This window comes from Nesoenas mayeri (assembly GCF_963082525.1).
Source record: "Nesoenas mayeri genome assembly, chromosome: 6".
In the NCBI taxonomy this organism is placed as follows: Eukaryota; Metazoa; Chordata; class Aves; order Columbiformes; family Columbidae; genus Nesoenas; species Nesoenas mayeri.
Window position 1 is genome coordinate 40,380,727 of NC_137545.1, and position 25,000 is coordinate 40,405,726.

At 42.4% G+C, this 25,000-nt stretch overlaps 1 protein-coding gene across 2 annotated transcripts in view; it reads right to left on the minus strand.

Moving 5' to 3' along the window:
* The window catches only part of ZEB2 (zinc finger E-box binding homeobox 2), a 115,635-nt gene that overhangs the window by 2,198 nt on the left and 88,437 nt on the right, over nt 1-25,000 (minus strand). For both annotated transcript variants that reach the window (XM_080346289.1, XM_080346290.1), the window contains 6 exons: nt 23,830-23,901; nt 17,317-17,505; nt 16,386-16,600; nt 13,758-13,866; nt 10,909-12,878; nt 8,675-8,855 (listed from right to left, as the gene is read on the minus strand). In XM_080346289.1, the coding sequence (XP_080202415.1) occupies nt 8,675-8,855; nt 10,909-12,878; nt 13,758-13,866; nt 16,386-16,600; nt 17,317-17,505; nt 23,830-23,901 (2,736 nt within the window). The remainder of the gene's footprint in view (nt 1-8,674; nt 8,856-10,908; nt 12,879-13,757; nt 13,867-16,385; nt 16,601-17,316; nt 17,506-23,829; nt 23,902-25,000) is intronic.

The following is a 25,000-nucleotide window of genomic DNA, read 5'->3' on the forward strand; positions in this document are numbered from 1 at the left end:
GTTACGTCTTACACTTTGGATGCTTTTGATTGTAGTAATTTTACTCAAGCAGCTCAGGATAATAAAGAAAATGACTCAGAGAGCATCAATGGAAAACTGGCAGCTCTAGCGAGCAGCTGACACCCATGAAAACGTTCGAAAAATATCCCTATTTATAAATAATTCTGCTGACACCATCATACACATGCCGTATTTCTTTCCCCACCTCTCGCTGAAGAGATTGGCCTGCAGAGAAGACCTTTGTTTCTTCAAGTTTTCTTTGTGTGCGTTGCTCATGAATAGCAGGAAGCCAACATCCTACCTTTGTGCCGTCAACGCTGCTGCTACGCAACCACGAGCCAACCCTTCCCCACCTACAGCACCATCACAGTTCAACCTATGGGTCTAACGGCAGCAACATGGAGAACCGGGACTCATTGAGTCCATACGGCGTTTGCTGTTGGTGGGAGGACCAAGGTTGGACCCACACCAACCCACCACCGTGGTCTTCTCCTCCAGCCTGGGAGAGAGGAAGCCCTCAGGGTCCAGAAGATGTTCTTCCCCCACCACGTGAGCAAATACAAATATATACATCTGCCACAGGAGCATAAGGGGTTTCTAAATAAAATGTTGTCAGCCACTCGCTGAGTGCTAAAGTGGTGTTAAGCTGCAGAAAACAGTATTTCCTTTGGCATTTCAGGCAGTTTCGAACCAATGTTTGAAACTCAAAACCAGTGCCAAGTCTAAACACATCTGGTTGATCCCAGGCCACAAATAGCACAGGAATGCCTTCAACACCTTCCAGAACTGCCATACTGAAAGCTTAATTCCAAAATAGAGCTGACAAAAAATACTTGTCAGCATGATGCCACATGACAAAACTCAGCAAAGCATGATGCAACCGTGAGATATCCAGACATAACATATGGTGCAAAGATTGGAATTAGTGAAGACCGATCACCAAACTTAGATTGCAGGAGGCAAAAAATAAAATCAAACAATAGTACCTTCAGCCAGATTTTTTTTTTTTTTAATTTTCAAAATGTCAAATTGTAACCTTAGTGTCATTCAACTAAACGCTCCGGAGTGGTGCAACCCTGCAGGCAGATACAATGCCAATTGGTCATTATTTGATATTTCATGCTATTTTTACGCCTGCAAAAATGATGGTATTTAGTGCCTGAAATGCAGAGCCCTGCTTTACATGTCTTATTGCTAGAGTGGATTGTTAGGAACTTATTAGTGAACTGGCCTGGTTCCTCGGGTGTATTTATCATGCTCAGCTAATGTGGCATGTGACCAGAACAGGAATGAACTTCGCACCAGAGCCCTCGCATCTTGTCAGTTGTACAACTGTGGTGTTCTATTAATTCTTTTAATTCTATTCATTCTTAAAGAAGGAAGAGCAGGGAGAGGAAGAGTAGAGTGGTGAAGGGTGGGTGAGGAAACCCCAGCCAAGAGCGAAGGGCTGGGAAGATGGGAGACCACCATTCGCAGCACCAACACAGGAGGAAATCCAGCAGGAAAAGTGAAATATGTTTTCAGATTGCTGAAAGATCTCGACTTCCAGAAAAATTCAAGTTGCTCTTTATGAACCTGACCTGCCTTCTTTTCTTCTGCAGTCGCTACCGGGACTCAAGAGCAGGGGAAGTCAGGCATAAGAAAATAATCACTTCCATAGAAAAGTTGCTAAGAATGAATAGTAAGGAATATGCTAATTGTTTTTTCCCGATCTAGTCACAGCTACCTTCAAGTCCCACTGTGAAAGTTCACATTTAATAAGGTGTGATTAACAAATGCTCAAGGAAGCCAAAAGCTGTACGTTATGGAATAAAGGGGAGATCTGACAGGAAGGAAAATACAGGAGAACCCACAGACAGAATAATCCAAGTGACAGGGAAATTAGCGGATGCCTGGAAATTGGAACTCAAGCTACACTTCTTTGTGTGAGAGTTTCCTAAGCTTTCACTTATACAGGGTTTCTTTTTTTTTTTCTTTATTTCCCTTTAGAGTAAAATTGAAAATTCAAGCTTGATATATTGAATTATAGCAGTATTGCACTTATGATCTGTTTCCTAAACATGCATTTCTGCCAATTTAACCTGTTGGTTAGAGGTCAGGCTTTGAGCTGTACATGTACTTTGGCTTTGAACCTCCAGCCCTGACCTAGGGGTGCAGCACATCCAGAGCGGGGAGGTCTCTACCTGCCATTCGAAGCACAAGTTCTGCCATGGTGAGGAAATCCTAGGGAGATTTTAGCACCATCAAGTCACTCAGATTAGCTTAAATCCCAAAGGACTCTTGACCTAAGAGCTCCTCAAACCCCAGTTATTCCAGAAGAAAACCCGCACGGGTGGGGTGGGAGCTTTCCCAACTCTACAAACCACCCAGCTGGATGCACCAGATGCTCCTGCCTGCATCCCTGCCTCATCCCAGCTGTCCTGCTCAGCCCGCTCAGAGCAACACGCTGCCATCCCTTTGCTGGTATCTCCATAGTTGCTAATTCTGTTCCTTGCAGACATTCTGCTTTCACTCAGCACCTTTTTTTTGTGTCTTTCTCCTCACTAAACTTCTGCCCACGCTGTCTCAGTCCCTCCCTCTGACTTACTTTTCTCTATCATCATCCACTTCTCCACAACGCTGTTCCTTCTCCATCAGTTCAAATTTCCTGATATTTTTGAGGCACGCTACATTTGATGCCCACTACACCTTTCTCACCCCACATTTCCTTCCTCTTCAAGCTGTGCTCCATCCAGTTGCCCAGCATATTTTCTCCAACAGAAGTCAACCAACTCCACTGCTGCTCATCCAAGGCTGGGTGATGTGCTTATCTCTCAGTCTTCGCCTGCTTTGCTCTTTCTTCACATGGGGCGTTCATTCAATGCTACACCTCCTGCTACCTGGGGCCACCCCTCAGCCAGCACAGAGGTGGCCTGGCATGGAATCATCCATATTTTATAAATTAATTTAGAAATGAGATGGTTAAAATACTTCATATATTCACATTAATTTATATTATTGCTAAAAAGGCTATACTAGAACTATGTAGTCTACCACATCCATATCAAGGACTCGGTTTTGATCTGAAGGAACACAACAGCTTGAGCAAAGTTCTTTGTTCAGACACCACACAACATACCTTAGCAGTGCGCAGCTGTTACAACACTAATTGAAATATGTTTTTAAATGTATCGGGTTTCCGGACATTTGCGGAAGAATTATTTATTTTCCCCCCGTGTGCAAAACCCAGTATTTCAGCCATTTAAAAGACGTGCCTAATCCCTACAATGCATTAGTAGGCCATAAAATAAAGCTGAAGTAAGGTACTTTACACTGGGGATGGAGAGAAGTCTACAGTTGTAGGTGGATGGGGAGAACCTGCAAAAGTAGGTGGATGGGGACAAACCTACAACTGTAGATGGATGGGGACAAACCTACAACTGCAGGTGGATGGGGACAAACCTACAACTGCAGGTGGATGGGGACAAACCTACAAATGTAGGTGGATGGGGACAAACCTACAAATGTAGGTGGATGGGGGCAAACCTACAACTGCAGATGGATGGGGACAAACCTACAACTGCAGGTGGATGTGGAGAGTGTCCAATTGTAGGTGGTCTCAGCTGCTTTATCAGCTATTTAGCTAACACACAGTAAAAGCATTGTCATGCAGTGTCATAACATCAGTGGAGTAGAGATTGGTTAAAAGAAATCAGTTTTGACCATCCTACCCTACAAGTTTTATGCAATCTCATCTGAGATTATCTGTGTTGTCCATGGGGGATGGAGCTGGGAGAGAGGAACCCAAGACATCTCAACAGAGGGCTCACAAAACACTTGTGTGTCATCAGGTGGGTGCCTTGGGGTAGGCACCACATTTTGCCGTGAAACTAAATGTTAAATCTCTCTCAAATGCCTGAAGGAAATGTTTGGCCTTTTTTTTTCATTCCACCATTTGCATCCCACAGGGGCCTGAGCTCAGTTTACAGAGGGGAAATTATAACTAATCTGTTTGCAAAGTCTCTGAAATTCCATTTCTGTTAAAACAACACAACCAAATCTCTAACAGTGAGTATCTCTCAATCTTCCTGCGCTAAAAGTCTCTGACCGAAAAGCTACACCTGTCCTATTTGTGCTGGTTTAAAAGTCATAAGACATCAGATCATAAACTGTCGCTGGTCCCAGACTAAACTTGCCCAAGGCAAGTGGGTCTTTTTTCTATGGGAGGGGGGCAAACAGAAATCTCACTCTTTGGAGGAAAGAAGGAAACATTTTGGTGACAGTTTGTTTTTATTTTCTAAAGGCGGTTCTTTTGAAGCTGCTTGGGGGTTTGAATGTTAGATGTAGTCCCAATGGAGATGGATTAGCAGCCAGAGTATAGAGAAGCGGTCAAAGGTGCAAGATAAATGCAATTTATATATAATTGCCCAAGCTGCACCTGTTCCATTTTGAATAGGAGACCTTGTCTACAGAACAAATTCTGTAAGCATGGAACATATCTTTCTTTTTTCTTTATTTGAGTGTAAAATGGGGAATTCTGAAGTTGTATCAGAGTAAAGCAAGAAAAAATAACCTTTAAATAGCATGTAAATTTTTTATGAATCAAGCTCTAAATAAAGAAAACTCCTGAGCAGGGAATTCAAAATACTAGCCAAAGAGAGCTGATTTGCTACCAGGCTCAAGAACAATATTTAGTTTACAGAATCAATCTGGAAATAAAACTAGTGCTTGCATCAGCATGAAAGCTACAAAAATAAAAAAGAAGTCTTAATAAAATATACAGTGGAAAAGGAAAGGATGAAAGCACTAACACAGCTATGAGGCCCTTGACAGCCCACACAAGTAATAAAATAGAATATAATGTAATATAGAACAACAATGAAAGGATTTAACATTTCTAGGTAGGATTCTGAAAGGCTGTTTCCAGCTTTTGTTGCAGAGCAGGAGCCCTGCAAGTTTCCTCGCGAAGCTACAACAAAGCTGGTGAGCGGCAGATATGGTGCCATGAGCGGAACAAACGCTACACCTTCACCTCACTCAATCAGCCCAACGAGCTGGTGATGACGAAGGGGGCTGGATTGATACCCAGGAGCCAGGGTATTTCTCCATTAATCAGGGGCTCCATTCCATTTGCTCTCCTGCTCACTTGCTCCTGTTTTCCCTCATCTGCAACACAGCAAATTTTTGTTCGCCAAATGGCACCAAAGCTTTGCCATGAAGGCAACCGTCCCCTTCACCTTTACTAAGGAAAGTGTATTGAACCGTGAACTACATAGCTTGAAGAAATCTGAGATTAGACACATGCAAATGAAGCACTATCTGCTTAACTAATTTCAGCCTAACCAAAGCTAGGATGAGTTCATGAGACTTCACAGGAAAATAATGTGCGCACTGAATTCCTGTGCTACCTGCCATGCTCTGAACCCTAATTACAGTGCTGCATCCTCTGGTTTTAAGGAAAAAGGATCTTGTGAAGCCCAGACTCTAAAATGGATACATGATTTCTCTTAAATTTAAATGGTATCCCAAAATTAACTTGGAAGAATTTGGTCCTGCAGCAAGCAGTGGCCTCTCTGCTAAATTTCAGATCAGCCAGAATCAATGCAATTCACTCGTTGCAGTAATGCCGTAAATTTTCCTTCTACACATAAAGTTAGAAGTTATTGCAACATATACTGCATAAAATAAAAAATATGTATTGCGAAATTTGGGCCCCTTTTTCTACTGTGTTCAAGCTGCGGCAGGCACAGTGTACAGAGGTAACCACAGAGCTCCTTGATCTGTGGCCACAAGGTCCTACCAAAAGTTCTTGCTTTTACACAAAGAATTGGCCAAGTCCCATCCTTCTTCTTGCCCTGGCAGGGAACTCCAACTCCATCACAATACCTACAACATTCCCACTTTCTCCTTTACAATAGCTGGTGTAGCACATGCTTAAGGCAGATCATATAGTTTTAAGTATCAATGTTTCTTTTTGCTCCAAATAATTTATCTGGGGTAAATATTTAGGGGATGCTAAGCAGCAACAGTGTCTTCTCTGACTCTTTTAACCCTCATTACAGCATTGGTTGCAATAGGTATGTGCACTTTGAGAAGTGGTGCCAAAGAAAAGCCTGATGGTTCAAATATCAGAAAAAAAAGACCTAAAAAAGCACAGAGAAATTTTTAGGAAGAAGGATAAAAATATAAACAGCATCCACTATTTGTGCTTCTTCAGGAAAGAGAGGAACTGTTCCAATTCCTCATAAAATATGTTTCTAATGAAGTAGCAACCGATCACGATCAAATGGTCAGAAAAGAGCAACACGCTTTAAAAAGAAGCTTTTTCTTTTCTTCAGATTTCAAAAAATTGATTGAAAAACCTGGGCTTGCTCTCACAGTGACCCCAAACGCAGAAGACGGCGTTACTTTCAATTCAGTTCCTTGCACTGAACGCGCACTGCGATTTAGCACCTACGTTACTAATGCAATTACAAGCGTTTTTCCAAAACTATCAAATTAATTTGAAATTCACTTCAGATGCACGCTAAGCCATCAGCCAACGTCCCAGCGCAGCGTGGCTCCTGACGGCTGTGAATGAGTTATGGAGGCCAGCCCAGCCAAGGTCTTCAGAGCTCCCAACCACCTCTATCTCACGGTAGCGTGATGCGTGGAAGCTCCGTAGAGCAAACACATCCTTAATAATACTTCACACTTTATATAGCGAGTTCCATCGCAGGATTTCAGCCTGCATGAATTAAGATTTACAACACTCCGGAGAGGCGGGCTGGTATCGTTTTCCCTCTACTTCAAAGATGGGTGAAGGTGAGAGAAAGATGTAGCAATTTGCTGGAATTTGCAGAGGAATTTTGTGGCAATGTAGAGAAGAGCACGATGCTCCCGGCACCTTTGCCACAAGACCATCCTTCCTGCCTCTAAGTGCCACACTCGAGCTTGATGATGGGCTGTGGTTCTAGTGTATTAAATATGACACTGTAAACATGTTCTGGATCATAAGGCTGAGTCCCATAAAATTGTCAGACGTAGGGTTGAGAAGCCGAAAGGGACAGAGCAAAGAAGGAGAACGGTCCCTGCACCACAGCTGGGTGGCATTTGTCAAGGCAGTAGGTTCCTGTGCTACTTAAGGACCACAACATATTTTTGCTTTTACAAATGCAGTTCATTCTGCAAATCAAGGTGAATGCACACATTTCAGCTTGTCAAATTTTCAGCCTTTCAACCATATGTCTGTCGACCTTATGGACTACCAACTTTATGGGATTTAACCATATGTCCAGATCCCAATATATATGAAGGCCAGTTCTAACATAAGAGCTTTATGGTAGTAGTGTAGTAAACCATAATGTTTGCAGATGGCTGTAATAAAATCGTTCAGGAGAGGAAAGGTGCAGGGACATAAAGCCTTCAAAAGCTTCTTCTACTGAATAAACAATTTGATCTGAATAATGTAACGGGGAAGCACATTCTACCAATGAACTAGCTGATCTTGTCCAACATGTTGCTTTTAATTTTTTTTCCTAATCCCACATGTATTTTAACTTCCTTTTTTTTTATTTTCCTGTGTGGGATTATCTTAAAATATGGAAGAAAAGTACAAGAAGGAAAAATAACAAAGCATTTTTTTCAAAGGCAGAGTCCACTTCTGAATTGTAAATTTTTCACATGTGAAATGCCAAATAGTCATGTGCGGCCTGGAAGATGTATTAATAAAGAGGTATAAGTTTTTTACCGTCACATGGTGAGATTGAAGGATGATGTGACTTGCTTCATTTCCTGAAGTAGGACTCAGCTTTCAAAGTTAAGGAAAATTTCCTCCTGAGTAAGCTTTTTCTAACCCTAGGAAGTTGGAGTTTAGTTTACGTCCTGCTGCACAACAGTTCACGTGATAATTCATGTTCCCTTTGTCTAACATAACTTGATATCTCTATTATTTGAGCAGCTTGGGTGCCGTTTTCTCCTAACTGAAACATCCTGAGCTGGTGCGTCCCCTCGGAGAGCTGACAGCCGGGAAAGGGGCACCGCCTGCAAGGGGAACCATGGCCAGCATAGGTGTGACGGAGGGTCTTTTTTAAGCTGAGTTTTGGCAAGCTTCCTCAAGCTAGACAAAAATCGGCTGCTACTCAGGAGAGATGGAAACATTCCCCAGGCATTAACTGAGAAGCGAAAAAGGAAAACGCAACCTGCCTGTGCTGCTGGCGTGCAAAATCACGGCAAGAGCAACCCCTGCGAGCTGTTTACTTTGAGATAACTCAGCCAGAGCCAGCTCTCACGCTGCTAGCGTCAGTGGAAGTTTTTCTATTGGATTAAATGGTGCAGGGTCAGATAGTGTCTAAGAAACGAGAAATACACTATCGCTCTTCCTTCCTGTGCCAGGCTTTGTGTTGACCAAGCCGTGGTGCTTTCTCAGTGCCTTATTCGAAGAGGGCTCGTCCTGAGTGCCACGATTGCCACTGCCCTTGGTGTGACACCTCACATGGCACCTGCTGAGATTCACCCTATCGCGACAGTCACTCACCAAGCAATAGCTACTAAAAAAACTTTTAAAATAAGTTGAACTAGGTGAAATATATTATTTTTTCCCTGTTGAAAGCCTCAGCACCTGCCAAACTGTTGCACAAGCGGACTCATGAAAGACTTATGAAAAAGCACGTAACGTGGACCTCAACCCTCCCCTCGTCGCCCGCGGCCGCCCTACCTGTGTGCTCGTATTTGTGTCGCAGCAGGGAACTGCTCTTCTGGAATGTCTTGTCACATAAGTCACACGCATACATGCCACTTTCTGTCTTCTTGATCTTCTTTCGGGACAGACAGGAGTCGGAGTCCGTCATGTCGTCGAGGCCGGACATGTAGTCTGGGGTTCCATCAAGCAATTCTCCCTGTGAGGGAATCACCCGTCAGCAACACCCACTTCCACCACCGCTCCTTCCCATGGAGGAACCAACCGCCCCGAAGAAGTTAAAGTAACATCTACTTAGGACAGTGGTCCCTCTTAGCTTAGGAACCTGTTGGTAATGAAACTATGGCCAACCAGAACTATGGAAATAACGAAGAGCCTTCTACTTCTATGCCTGGAACCAACTTACTTTGAGCACTCTGCAATAGTATCATTTACACAAGCAAATAGTATTTATCACATTAGCACTAAATATTTTCAAGGAGCAGAGAACGCAAAGGGAAGGCTCTTCCTGGATGGCAAAAGGTGGTGTAATATTTTACAGGGAAAAGTGTAAGCAACAGCTAAGAGATTATTCCTTTCACAACACTGAAACTTGGATATAGTCTGTATCTGTAGAAAGGTTTTAATTGAATTTCCTATTTAGGTACAAATGTTATTATTATGCAATCCATTTAAATGTATGTCTCCCGACTAAAGGCCTTAAGCTATATTTTTATATTTAATTTTGTAATTTGAAATAGGGAATATTAATAACACTTTTTATCAATGTTCTATCTATGTTAAAACAGCCTTCAGCATTAAGCAATAATGAATGTGGATCAGTAAATTATTAAATTTCTTGATATTTATTTTGTCTTGATCCAAAGAGAGTGCAAACTTGCATGATAACATACATTTCCATTTGCTATCACACAGTTCAGTTTTCTTAGACTAGGTTTGCACTAATTAATATTAGAGAAGATTAAATAGGCTTAAATACATTTACAAAGAGGGCAGATGTACTGGAAATTGGAATAGTGGAACAGCTGTTATGGAGGTGCAGTGCTATTTATGCTTCTATTGTGCAAAGAGGGATTACCGCCTGTAATGTAAAACCATACCTGATTTTCACATTTGAAACTATAAAACATTTACTACTCAGTAAAATTACTAATAGACCGTAATAGGACGTAAGGGAACAGGCACAAATGTAAAAATTTTTTTTTTTAAAAAAAAGATTAATCTATAATCAGTTAATCTCATTTAACTAAACTCTGTACATTATATCTGAATACACCCAGCAAAAAGCTATAAAAGTATGTGGCTTCTGTAGTGCAGCTCTCTACTATAGGCATGTGAGCGGTGACATCCTTTGCTACTCACGTATTGACTCTGGGATGACCCAGGAAAAGGATTGATGATTGTACCAAGGCATGAAGAAGCGCTAACCCAGATTAGGTGTCCACGGAAAGACTGTGTCTGCAATTAAGGGCCCTATCTGCTACCTCTCCAAATAATTTCTCTTAATCTCTGGTGGTTTGCTTTTTTCGAAGATGTTCCAGATGACTGGTGGGGATTAGAGAACTGGTAGTCTGGGAAGGGCAGTAGATGGGCTGAAGGAAGTGGCTATGGTGAAGCAGCACACCCATGTTTCTCACCCCCCCAGACGTTCATGAGAAGATAGAACACCTTTCCCATGCACGATGTGTGAGCAACCCTCCAAAAAACACGGAGGTGGAAATTTGGAGGACTTTCAATGGGACAGAGCTTCTACAAGCCCATATGAACCTCTGCTTAGTGGGTGACGGCTTTGTGTCCAAACATGGGGGTGATTCCCAGAGGTCTCCTGCTGCCCCTTTTCCCCCACGGTGAAATGTAATTATGCTCACTATGAGGGGAGCCCTGCAGAGATCAGTTTCCCTACAAAGTTTCCCTTTTTTCTTGTTTTACTGCAGGATGGGATTTTTCACGAACATTATTGTGACACAATTCTCATAAGGAGTGACTGAGTTCGTAACAGAATAAAACCACAAAAATTATAGCTATTGAAAGGTATTGATACTGCTTCAGAATCCAAGTAGAGGTACTCCTTAAGCTAATTGCAATTTGTTCTCCTACTCCGCTGCATTTTTGCAAGTTCAGACCAAAACCAACCCTGCTAGTTTTTTTGGAAATGCTGAGTATAACTTTGGACTTTTCCTTCTGTAAGAGGGTGTATCACAGAACAATAAAAAATTGTAGCATTTCAAAAGAAAACAGGTGCAACAATTTACCTGAAATCCTTGTTTCCGCTGGTACTTTCTCCTTTGCTGCATATCAGCAAAAGTAGCTGCTCCAGTTGGGTAAGTATAGGCCATGTGTGGTAGGAAGCTCATCTGATCTAGTCCTGGGTATGGTCGCAGCCCAGGAATACCGGTCTGGACTGGTGGCATAAAAGTGGCTGGGGGAAATGCGCTCTGTGGTGGAAGTGTGGTGTATAAAGGTTTGGCACTAAATGGGTTCATACCAAATACTGGGTTAGTGCTTTTATCCAGATTATTTGAATTAGAAAACTCCTTCTTGATAAAAGTCAAGTTCAGTGGTTCATCTGAGTTTTCAGATGATGAAGAAACACTGTTGTGTTCTAAATTTACACTGTTAGATTTTGTTTTGTTCTTTGTGGCTATAATACTTTTGGGTTCCTTCATTTGTTTTGGTAAAGACAAGTCCAAAGGCTCAGCCTGAAGCTCCTCAGAAGAGAAACTGTTTGGAGTGTAAGAACTACTGTGGGAGTTTTTAGAAGATGTGGAAGAAAGATTTAAAGGAGAAGGAGTATTGCTCCTAGAGTGGTCCAATTTATCAACTGGTTTAATATTGGTAAAATGAGGAGGTTTTGTTAGCCTGAGAGGAGTATCACAATTAGTAACACTGTTATGGAGTTCAGCTATAGATGGTGAAGTTATAGAGTCCACAGGCTTTATTGGAGATCTGGCTGACAAAGAGTCTTTAGTGGGAGTGTTGTTGGTGGCAGCCAGCGCCACCTTGGCACTGGCCCTTTCCAGTGATGGTGACCTGGAACTTGAATACTGGTAGACTTTTCTTTGCTCAAACCATTCCTTCACAAATTCCTGAGGAAGGCCAACAGCAATGGAAATTTTCAGTAGTTCATCAGAGTTGGGTTCCATATTCATAGCATAATATGCTTTAAGTACAGACATGTGGTCCTTGTATGGGTTGATGGGGCTAGTCATTCCTTTCTCAGAAAGTACTGATGACAGCAAGAGGGTTTGCTTATCAAACACTCCAGGTTTGTTGGGAACCATGTTCTCGTGAGGCTGAAGGACTGCCTTGATTTCTTCGTTCATTTTACACAGGTAACGTTCATGCTGATGCAACGGAATGGGACCAGGAAAGCTTTCTTTACAGAACTGGCATGAAAATGGAGTGGATACGTTGTGGTTCTCTATCATCTTATCTTCAGTTACTAGGTCTATTAGGGTTCGCAGCTTCTCTTTTTTAATGTTATTGAGCTGCCTCCTCGAGTCTGTGGTTAAGCTCTGGAGGCAAGCTTTGGCTTCATTGACTTTCTCTAATGTATAGTCAATAATACTTTTAGTGGCACCATTATGACTTACTACTGGAAGACCCACGGGGGGAATATTGGGGGAGGTAACTCCTTGTTCCTCAGCTTGAGAGCATGAATCCTTCATATGGTAAACCTTCAACTTGGAGATCTCTTCAGCCTTGCAGTCCATTTTCTGCCTGGAAACCGTGTTGTCCACAATCTGTAGGACCTTCTGCACCTCACTTAAATTACTGCCTACCGCAGGAAACCCAAGCAGTGGTGCTTCCATCCCTACACCTAAGTGCTGCATTGGACTTTGAGCAGAAGCATGAACTCCTAAGGGGCTGGTTGCTCCAAGTCCACCATTCATAAAAGGACTAGTTGCACTAAACCCATGTGAGGCCATAAGAACCTTATATTCGTTGAAATCTAGTGGTTCTGTTTTAATTTTCAGTAGGCCTGTTTGTTCAGACATACTAAGTGGTTTGCCATTCTCCAGCTTGTTTCTCAGCTGTGTAATGGCTGAATTAGTAGGAGAGGAAGATACAGAATTAGGAGAAGAACCCGTCTTGATATTGTTTCTCATTCTGCCATTTACAGAGATCAAACCAATACACTTCTTGCTGCTGATGTGCGAACTGTAGGAGCCAGAATGGGAGAAACGTTTCTTGCAGTTTGGACACTCATATGGTTTTTCACCTAAAATGATAATTAAAACCAAATGTTAATTATCATTGTTGCTTCTATAATTGCAAGCGATCGCGTTTGCTACCCAACTTATTGTCTGTGTATCCACTGATTAATACCAAATACCAATTCTATGAATATGGCCACACACCACCACTGCTTTACCCTCCACACACCACCACTGCTTTACCCTCCTCTTTCTACAGATCCTGAGGACAGTTTGGACCCACGATCTCCAGCCAGCAACAGCCACCAGGGTGCGAGATTGGCTCCAGACTGACCATCTCAAGTCACAGAAAACCACTCTGTGGTCAAGGGGGTCAAACCAAATCCAGACTGCTCAAATTTGATTTCTTTTTTTTCTTTTTCTTCCAGAAAAAATGAATTTTCATGGTATGAGAAACTCAGTCCTGACATTAGGACCTCCACTTTGGTGGAGGTTTGTGCCTGGATAGAGCCTGGTGGTGTTTCGTGTGCCGAATGCTGCGTCAAGCAGGAGAGCCAAAACACACAAGTCATTCAACTGGAGACACTTTGCGCTTACTGGTTATCTGGGAATATGAGCTGTGTTTCTCTCAGGAAGACTTTTTGTTATGGCAAATATAATGGACTCTTCAGGGTCCAACTGCACAGAAACGAGTGAACGCTCCTGAACTCAAACTGCGGAACAAACCGTCTATATTATTTGCAGGAAGCTTTACTATTTCCAAATCTTTCAGCGAGACCGCGGTATTAACAGCGTGATAAATGAGGATGACTCAGATATCACTTATGAAATACCTTAGTAGCTCCAAGAAGTCAGAAGCAGAACTGTGTAAATTTTAAGCAGTCTTTAAAACTCAGCTAATTAAACAAAATGCAAATGAGCACACCAGCACCTCCGCTACTCACCACTGTGAATTCGCAGGTGTTCCTTCAGATGGTGTTTATATTTGAAGGCCTTGCCACACTCAGTGCATTTGAACTTGCGATTGCCTGCTCCTTGGGTCAGCATTTGGTGCTAGGAGGGAAAAAAAAGACAATAATTACGCAAGAGAAACCATGAATTTGTAGCTTAAAAACCAAAAGCAAAATGAATGCGGCTCTGAATTTATCAAGCGGACCAAAAGGTCTGCATGTATATTTATTCGTCTCATCAGTGTTGCAATAAAAATCAGAATGTTGGCAGTAAACCGAAACAAATGAGAAAGTACTTTCACACGAGCATTCGATATTTGCTTTAGAATTATTTCCTAAGTCTCTCATCAGAAATGTGTTGCTTTAAGGTATCTTACGATGAGAGAAACTGTTTTATAAGAAGATTTGTGGCTCTTAATATTCCTAGCAGATTCTGAACATGTGGGACTCCGCTTGTTTAAAAATTCTGTTTACTGCGTGTGTAGGAAAGACAGAAACACTGTCGTTAGTGGCATTTCGTGTAAGATTTAATTCATTATCAAGCAGAGGAGGCTGCATCGTCGACATGAGCTGCTGCTGGAAATGTTGGTTAAAATCACAGAGCAGCAGGGGAGACCTGAGCTACCTCTCATGCCATGTTTTCCCCTGGTGCTCTTCTAAGGGGCGAGGGAAAGTTGGAAGTTAAAAGTGGCATAAAGATATAATCAAAGGCAGCTGACCTTTTTGCGACAAGCAAGAAAATCCCCATGACTTTGAATTTGGGGAGGAAACAAAATAATTAAAAATAATAATAATATGAATAATAAAGCAGCCAAGCACTCTGGATGCTGAAAAGGAGGAGGTCAGCCCTTTACGGGCGGCCACGACACAAAAGCCTATTGCAGGAGTGGGGAGGGCAGAGGGGGGGGTGGAAAAAGGGAATAAAAAAAATTAAAGGGGGAAGAAGGAGGAAAAAAAGGCAGCGCCAAAACGGTATGACAACTGCGAGGGTGTGCTGCCTCTTCCCACATTCCTGGCGAGACAGATGGTGTTACATGGGACACAGGGAGGTTTGTTCAAACAGCAGCAACCTTCAAAGATCAAGCAGAGCCCAGCCCGCCGCGCGCCATTGAGGGACCCGCGCTCATATGTTGCTGAGTTGCATAAACAAACAGCAACAGCTGTTTTGTCTCCCCCCATCGCCCTCCGAGGACTACTATAAACTTTAGTTGTGCCACTGTTAATATGATACAATCATTTTAATTTACTAATTGTAAATGCCATGAGCAAATGAGGGGACTTTTCAACACCAAAGCTACCATTCATAATGCGCCAGCACCGGCGCGCTCTCGCATGTGAAATTTCAGGCGGTTACGTTGGATAAATATCTAAGCGGGTTTGGTTTTTTTCTTTTGGCTTTTCCCGTGGTGTTTTTAATGATATGAAGCAAAAAAAAATAACCTCACGGTGGATCAAGTTAGGAAAAATACACACGTGAAAATGCGTTTGTCTACCAGAAAAGCCATGGGAAGGAAAGAATAGGTGAACCCGGCTCCAGAATCATTTATATTGATTTAAGATCAAGCAAAAGATAGCGGTTCTCTTAAAAAATGCTAATTGCAAAAATTGCATCATTAGGAGATGTGTGTTTGCCTAACTGAATTTACCTTATGCTGAGAAAAAACTACAAAGAGATACACAGATTTTGAGGTTTTTAGGAAAAACAAATACGGCATGAAGCCTTTATAATTTGACACAATGCACGCAGCTATTTATTTAAGTTTTAACCACGCCATTTGAGTTTCCATTACAGTACCCCATAAGACGGGTTTTCAGAATAATTCTCTGGCGAGGACAGGGGCAGTTTTTCTACTGTTACGTAGAGTTTTGTGGCACGGGTCTATCCCCAGTGTTTAGGAGCACTAGGGAAGCTCAGTCACCTGTTTGAGATACGTCGCATTTCCTTCAATGCAGCACTGATATAATATTACATGCATCCCATCGAGGAAAAACCTGCTTTGATTTATTGCAGATACACTGCCGGGCTATACAAATGGTAGGGATGCCGCAATTCTAGCGCATGCATGTGTTAGTGGCACAATCACAAATGATAGCCTATATGGACTGTAGGAAGAGTTATTCTGAGAATGTGTAATTATGTTTAACAAACGATTATACCAAATACGCATAATTTCACGTGATTGAAAAGGTTACTCGAAAAGTAATGAAAAAATATTAGCGGGTCTTTTAGTATGTCTTGGAGCTCCTATTTGCAACACTGCAAAGTAAAACTAGGTGAAAAATGGAATTAAAATTGCTGAGATGTTTAATAATGTATAATTAAAATGCTACAGTTTCATTCACTTTTTGAGGAACATAAAAACGAAACTAAAGTCAAGTTAAAGTGCAAATAAAATTTCTAAATTAGAAATTAACACACTCATTCGATCGTGAACATAAGACTATTAAATCATATTAGAAGAGACCATCAAAAAATCATTTAGACCTCAATTAAAGCTATTACCATTAAAAGATCTGCATCTTCAAAATGCCATGAAAAATTAATAATGATTGCCAATCAAAGCAATATCGTTTCTCTAAGGGGTTATTACAGAAAGAAATCACTTAAAACCAGCCCCCCACCTGATCTGTCCCTGGCTTGTGTGTCACCATATGCCGCTCGAGCTGGGTGCGGTAGGCAAACGTGTAGTTACAGAGAGGGCACGAGAAGTTCTCCTCGTTCTTCTCGTGGCGGTACTTGATGTGCTCCTTGAGGGACGTCAGGCGCTTGTAGCCCCGGTCGCAGTAGGGGCAGGTCAGCAGTTGGGCGAAGGCATCTGGAGTTCCAGGTGGCAGGTCTGCACCCCGGGATGCGGAGGGAGGCGGGGAGTGGGGGGGAAAAAGGCAGGCCAAAAGGTCAACAAATCAATGGCAGTTCATGGGCTGATTGCCCGGGATGGTATGAGAGGAATCGCGGCAATCTGCTGCCCCGAGAGGGAGGGACGGCGTTTCCAACCGGCGGCCGGAGGAACCGGCACCCGCGCACACCCCGGGCAGACTCGCAGGACCCGCTCCGCACCCTGCGAGGAAACTAATTACGGGCATCGCTCCTCCCGCAGACCTCGCTGGCTGGAAAACCAAGAAATACTTCTCCCGATCGATCGATGGGTGATTTGCATCCCAGCCCCAGCTCGTTATACTACTCACGCCATTGACCGAATCCTTCCTACCAATGCTTTTCCAATTACTTATCAAGGCATCGGAGAGCGATGGGTCGGCCATTTCGTCTTTTGTTGCATTCAAACTTGCTTAAAACTTCCCAAAATCCCAACCAGAACAGCAACCTTTCTCCCGTTTAAATTCAACTCTTCAGTTCACCCGCCAAATAATACAAATTAGCTGACTAAAAAATCACAATACACTGAAATTACAGCCTCAATCTTTGCTCATGAAATTCCATGCCGCTGCAGCTGTTCTTCAATTTTTAAGGTAAACACCCAGGCATGTAGTGCATTTATAATTGCAACAGCTGCACGAGGTCAGGATACTGGCTAAAAATGAATTACAGCCTCACCAGTTTCTTCTTGCCCATTGGCCTCTGGAGTGCCAAGACGAGACAGTTCCTCGGGGGCTTCGGGGTAAATAATGGCCGTGTCGCTGCGCTGCAGGTACTCTGCTATGCTGACTGCATGCCCATCTCCTTCCTCCAGTTTCCTTTTGGCAAAATATTCCTCAAAGTCCGACGTGCAATTTGCGTTCTTCACTAAAAAGACCAGAGAAAGGGAAAAGAAAGAGGGTTTGAGTGCATCCTCTCCACGAGAGCTCAAACCACCACGCACAGGCTGAGCTGGTTACTGGGGCTGCAGCTGGATCCTCTTTCTCATCGCTCTTGCTCCAGCTCCTAATAAAATGAATGTGGGTTTTCCACCAGCGTAGATGGAAGTAAGGGCAGGCTGTTAAATTAACAGAATGCGGGCTCTGCGGGGTGGCAGGAGAAGTTTATGAGGTTTGGGTAATGCAGGTAATCCTTCATCTATGGAACCTGAACCTTCAGGGGGCTCTTGGGGGACCCATGGCTTTTGGTGTGAACACAGCTCGACCTACAGGATTTAGCTCAGTTGCCCCAGATCCCCCAGACCCTGAGATAGTCCCCACATGGGAGACAGTAGTTACAAGTAGTAAAGACCACAACAACCTCTCCTCTATGAGATGTCCTGTCTCAGGCTGCTCTTCTATAGCGGACACAAGAAAATAATCACTCAATCACATCTTCCCTTTATATTTTACTCCCTGAAACATTAAGTTACAATGACAGAATAGCTTTTTTTTTAAAAAAAAACGTAGTGCTTCATAGTTTTCTACAAATAGAACCACATGTTTTAGACCATAACAGCGATACTGAGCCTAAAACCACTTTTACAGTTTGTACAAGAGTGTTCCTTCTTTTCCTTAAATGTAAACCCAAATTTTTATTGTGCATGCAATGTCCATGAAACAGAATACATGCTCAACCACAAAACATCCTGTTACTAAAAATATGGTTTTCTCCTCCATGCATGAACGCTGCATACAGGAAAGACCTTAAAAACTCTGGCAGGTTATAGAAACATATTAACATAATTATACCAGAAAAATAAAATGACCTGATAGTTTCCTTTCTCTGATTTTTTTTTTTTATTAACAAGTCTTGGAAGATACAGTTGGTGGCAGGGAATTAAAGATACTTGTTTTTAACTGACCATAAAGGAAAAGAATGGCTTATGATTGATTACATTCTTAATGTATTTCTCCTTAGGTGAAATAAGAAAATGAGGCAATGCCATAAACTGTTCTACAGTTCATGTAAAAGTAAAATATTAAATGGCACGATTCTGCTCTCACTGATGCCCAGGAGCAACAAGGAGTAAACCCATGGAAATCAAAGGGCTTGTGGCCATACAAGGTTATACTGGTTTGTAACCATGGGAAATGACACTAACCAGCCCCTTGGTGTTTAAAAATGGGTACGTTCTTGCCTCAGTTTCCTACAAAAACACTAAGTGATGCTGGCAGTCAAAATGAGACGTGGCCTCTGACTGTGGCACAACTGGAAACCTGAAAGCGCCTGATTTGAAGCGCTGATCTCGTCGTCATCGATAAAAGCAGATATTCAGCTATGCAAACAAACCTCATCCCTTTAGCCGATAAAATCAAATCCGCTCGTTGAGACAAATATGCCCTATTTTTCGTGTGAGCTGAGCAGCTTCTCAACCGTTCTGCAGTATTTTAGTGACAGTGACCAAATGGCACCGGTCATGGGACCCTGTTTTTGGAAGGAAACTTCTGTTCCTATCACAGCGGTTTTGTAGGGAATTGCTACAACACCACGGTGCTCCTCCCTTGGTCCTTCTGTAGCTCTTGCTATCGTTTGTTAGTAGCATGAGAAGCAATAACCCCCTTTTTCCCCCAAAAAAAGCACCTTGTATAGAAGTGGGGTGTAAGTATGGAGAACAAGTCCGAGTACCTTACCTCCATTTTGTTGCTGTGAGATAAATATAACAAAATGGTGGTTGGTGAAGCACGCCTTACGCACATGAGCATCAGGCTATGTTTTTCACTTCGTTTTTATCAGAACAAAGGTGAGGCATTGCTTTTTACGTTGGAAACCTGACTTTTCATTCCCTCGCTATGCCCAGATCTTCCAGCTGTTGCAAGATCATCCACCCTCTGGCTTAATGCTGCTCCATCTCTTGGCTTAGCAATAGACCCAAGGAAAATAAGTTTATTTCTAGCCAGTAAATGCTACCTGTGAAGCAGGGAAAAGAGAGTTTTTATTGGGATAGGAGATATGAGAGCAGGAAGGGGAAAGGGTGGGATGGCTCCAAGGGAGGAATGTCCCATGTCCTCCTCCGGGCAGGTAGGGGGGGTGTTTGGGCTCTGCAACTACATTTATAGGATGGGGATTCAAGCCACTGAGCAAGGCCTCAGTCAATATTAGAAGATTCAGTCCCAAACTCAAGCCCAAATGAGGGTCTTCCTTCCCAGCCCCCAAGTCTATCTGGAGGTTGATCCAACAGGCTGTGGAGGGCTGCTGTGATATTACTGGCCTTGGCTTCCTAATTCTCTGGATTATTTAGCTTCTATGTCTGCGCATGCAATCTGAGAGCTAAAGCAAATGTTTATGTCTACATTATAAACCCCTAAAAACAAGAGGATTTAGTGGAAAAGCTGACAGATCCTTAACCGAAACAATACAACCAGCGCTGGGACGCTGCAGATTAACATAAATAGCAAAAGGTGACCATGTGTATCTGCTTTCTCGCTAGCGATGCTACTGACAATTCAGACATGGCTGGAAGCTCACCCAACGTTACTACAAAGACCCATCTGATAACCATTAGGTTTCTCTCTCGATTTCTGGGGGGAAGGCTCGCTTCCCCCTCTCGTGCCCTAATTTGTTTTCCAAGCAGAAAGTCATGTTCGCAGATTCCTCGTGGGCTGACGGTGCACACACATCACACTGTGGCAACGATTGCAGCGAGATCTATGGTGGGTCACCTCACCAAATAAGTCTCTTCTTTTTTCTTCTTTTGTTTTTCCAATTACTTATTGGGGCCTGGAGAGCAGAAATATTTTCAGCTCCAAAAGGCGATGTGGCCGTGTCACATAAAAATAAAACGCATTAAGGAAAGCTATCTTTGGAGGCATTTAGGACCTTTCAAGATAAAGTGAGAGAGAGGTTCAAGGAGCTTGGGAGACCAGTTATTTTGTGTGGGAACTCGTCCTGCGAGATGGTGATAGCTGCCCTTAATCGCAAACAAAGCTAATAAAACCACAGCCTTCATTAGCCAGGAAGTGAGAGGCCCCCATTGGTACACACAGATTACAGCCTGAAAACGGCCTGTCCTCCAACCGGCCAAGTTTTACTTCTGTTTTCCTCCCCCTGAAGGTTTTATATTCTTTTCTCCTTCTTTAAATTATATTAAGAGACCTTTACTCGAAGCTCGTCAGCTGTTGGTAATCGAAACGAGGAAGTTTTTTTCTGTTTGTTCACAGGGAATTGATTAATCTCTCTTCTGCAAACATCCCAGTTGTAATAACCCTTAACAGGTACAATAAACCAAACCATAGAGATGTATTTATTCATATTTTTAAAACCCCCTCTGCAGAACACAATCTTGTCAAGTAACCATTTCAGAAATCCCCAGAAATATTTACAAATTAATTTAGCAGGACCAAAGCCTAAAATTTTCACTCTAGTGGTCACTTTTGCTTTTCCACTATAAAGCCTCCGTGGCTCATTATAAAAATGCAGCTGATTAATGTATGGATAACAAGATTTCTTTTTTAAGTACCGCTAGGAAGCGGCCGTTCTGACAAAGGCAGAATAATCTAATAACGGAGACTTTTTCTTTTAGTTTTCTTTCTCTGTTAATGACATTGTGCAATGAATTGGATGCTAAAAATACACCACGCTTGTTGCGTGCACCTACAGCAACTTTGCAGCTGGATGTATGTGAGTCTGAAGCTGTATCTCCTGCCTCTGTGCTCAGCCCCGGTGTCAAGATCCGGTGTCAAGAGGGAGAAGCACATTGTATTAAGCAAGAGAGACCTCCTTGGCCTATCTGGAAGGGCTCATGTTAACCTGTAGGAAAACCTAAATGGCTTTCCTGGAGACCAGAAGGTCACTTTTACATGGCTTTCACTGAAGATGGAGTCACTGATCCAACTTCTTTCATTGGTATGAGTCTCAGCCTCACCTCAGCTATTTTATTAAACATCAGTATTAAATCCTCCTACTACTTGCAGGGAAAAATTGAGGCCAGACACACAAGACAGACCCAAAGCCTATAGTGAGGCTGAAGAAGAAAACTTTGAACTTTTCCAAGACTTCAGTAGGAAGGATCTCCAGCAGCTCAGGGAATGACCTCTTCCCTTTCCTCCTCAGATAATGGTTGGGGCAATTCGACAGGCAAGCCGGCGGAGTTGTTACTCTGCATGAGGGATGCTGCAGCTCCCAACTGTCACCTGGGATCTTCCACTTAGGGTGAAAAGACTGGCAAAGGCATTTAGTTTATCAGATGATTTAACATGACTAAATAAACTGACATCACTCTACAGAGGCTGCAGAGACTGCAGCCATTGCAGAAACATCTTCTACCCAACCTACTCAGGCACCACTCTCCATGGAAAGAGGTGGCTCTGAACACCTCAGTGACAGAAGATTTGTATTAAGCACCAGCAGAGCACCAGAAAACTCGTGACGGTTATTTGAACAAATTACACATTGCGGAAAATAGCAGCTGGGGTAAAGAGGAGGCTGGGGCTTCTGCACAGGTCACTTGGGGAAGGAATTGCCAAGGTGCAACATCCAGAGCTGCGTCTACATTTTAAATGCAGGCCACCTGCATGCAAAGCACTCTTTGAATCACGAGTTTGCAGTGCATCAAATCAGGTAGGGCCAACCCTCATGTTTTCCCCCCAGAAAACTGGTTTCGGAAGAGCCAGGACAGCCCGTGGGCTCAATGGACCTGCCCCCAGAGAGGTGCCGTGAGGCCCAAGTTGATCAGGTAGAAGAGACCATCAAATACTGGAAGGGAAGGGACTAAGAGGACATGAAATCTTCCCCCTCGAGCAGACCACATTGCAAGTATGAAAGAGTCAAGGCCTGTTATGGTAAGGAAAATATGCGCAAAGGAAGTCACACGGACTGATAGGGGACCTCAAAAGCTCTGGTAATGATAATTCAGATAACCATCGAGTCTTATTTCTGAATCAGACGCCTTTTAAAGTCCTGTTTCTCCAAGTGCTAAGGGCAATTTGTCGCTTTATTAACATCCCTTGGAAATAAAAAAGGCTTTTAAAATACGTGTGTATCCAGGTCTGTATGACAACATCATTAAGTATATATGTAATGATAAACTGTGCCTTGGTGCCACCTTCCTTTCATGCATAATAAATCTAATGGATGAAAAAAGCAGCGACATGGTTTTATTTTCCTATTATTTTCCCCCTCAAGAATTATAAAGTAAATTTCTTGTGTTACTTAATGAGAGCATTGGGGTTTTACGTGGGTGTTACCAACATTAGGAAAGTGTGAGTAATAAGATCCTTGCAAGACAGGTACCACCTTTTACAGTAATATTTGCAGAGACCATTACCTATGAACTAAATCTCAAAATGGAATGCATAGAAATGTACTTATAGTAGAAAACTCTTGCATTTAACCGTGCAAATCAGGGCTATCTGCAGCATCTCAAATTGTGACAAAATGCAAAGGAAACATGGGGTGATGTATGGGGATCCTGCGCTGAGGATGGAGTGGGGCCTTGTGGCCTTTGGAAAGAACACGGTAAAACCCTGAATTCATTCGGATTAGAAAATAGTAACAGAAACCTTTTGCTGTTTTGCTCTGCTATAGAAAAAAAGAGATGGCTCAGAGATGATGCCTGCTAAATATCTCCGTGCTCTTTCTTGTTCCACAAAATGTATTGATTTCTAAGAAGAGGGGAAAGAAAGAGATGTGGAAAGTGGGAAAAAAAAAAAAAAAAAGATTAGCCAGAAACATAATAATCTCATAAATATGCATTTAAAGTGTGTGTGTGTGTATCTATGTAAGGGGTTTATGTGTGTCTTGCTGAAAAGATACTTTCAGTCTCTGAAGTAGCTTACTCTGTGCACCACGCGAATCTGGGGTTGCCAAGAAGGGTACACCCCATCCTCATTATCAAGCTCTTTGTATAGACTCTCTCATTAAAAAAAAACTACTGGATCTTGGTCCAGCTACTTTAAACTATAGGAGATTCGCCCTCTTTGGGAAAACATCTCCTCACGCTGCTGAAAACTATCAGCTCACAAGGATGCAGTTAAAAGGAGTCAGGGGCTGAAACGTTGCACAGGAGGGGTAGCAAGGACTCTCAATGAGTTTTTTGCTGCAGTGTTGTGATCAAATTGGGAAAAACATCAAAATAAAAAAAAAAGGAGAATTATGTAAATGTTTCCCAATTGTTAAACCGAAAACAAGAAAGAAATTGTTTTGTCGCTTCATGCACATCTAATTCTACACGACACAGAAGAAAAGCGATGCTCACATCATGCAGTAACTCACCTGTACCATTGTTTCCAGTGGTCTGAATTGTGGCTTCAGGCCCCATAGTGTCATAATCTTCCTTCATTTCTTCTGTGAAAGAAGCATGTACACTTTTAGCATTTGCACGTTATTGAATTGCTTACAAAGCAGCGAAGATGCTGCCCCGGGAAGGACAGAAAAGGGCTGTTGTGGACCCCTGCACAATGGCTTTGTTCTGGCCACTGAATGAGTTCAGCCGTGCTGGATGGACGAGAACTTATTTACTTTAAACATGACAGCCAGTGGTGGAAAACAGAACTATTTGTTCGGGGTAAATGAAGGGCTTTTCCCAATACCAAGTCTAATAAGTCTAAGTGATAAAAAGGGATTTTTTTTTTTCCGTATTTAAAAGAAATAATCAGTCAACAGACACTGTGAGGTCTATACCTGGAAGAAACTGCAAATATAAAAGGAAGATACAAGAACTTCTTATATCTCTATCACTATCTATCATCACACAGATCTTCTGAGCTGTCACCGTCATTTTAACCTCATTTGAAGCACAGTGTGTATTAATATCAAGTAGTGCAGAAATGTGACAAATTTTCAACTGTGGGCAGTTCTTTGCCCATAGGATTTATTTACATCTCCCATGCTCGCTTTCTGTGTGCTGACAAAGTCTGCCTTTCTGGCCATAAATTGGGTTAATTCACATGCAGATGAGCATGATATGTGTAGAATTATTTACTATGTATTTCTCATGGATCAGTTTACTTTCCATGAAGCTGCAGTGAGTTGAAATAGCATTTTAAAGAGGCTGGATGAAGCTCCATCACTGGGGAGAATGCTTATTTTCATAGATGGTGCAGCCTGCCTCGGAGTGCCTGTCAAACTTGGTTTCTTGCTGCTAATTTGTTAGTTCATGTGCAACAGGTATTCACACATACAGCCTGGTTAAGATTTAACCCTCCAAAGGGTTTTCACAAGCAAAAATAAATATACACAACATTTCTTTCTCGCCTTTTCAACTTCTAAATGCCAGCCTTTCTTTATTTGAAGCCACGAGCATACAATTTCTCGCTTCTTTTTTTTTAAGTGAACTTAGTATTTGGGATTTAAGTGAAAAATCTGCTTTAATCTTTCACCTAGCTGCACTTGTAAGAAATAAAACATCCAAAAGCACGCAGAAATGCTTCAACAATGACCAAAT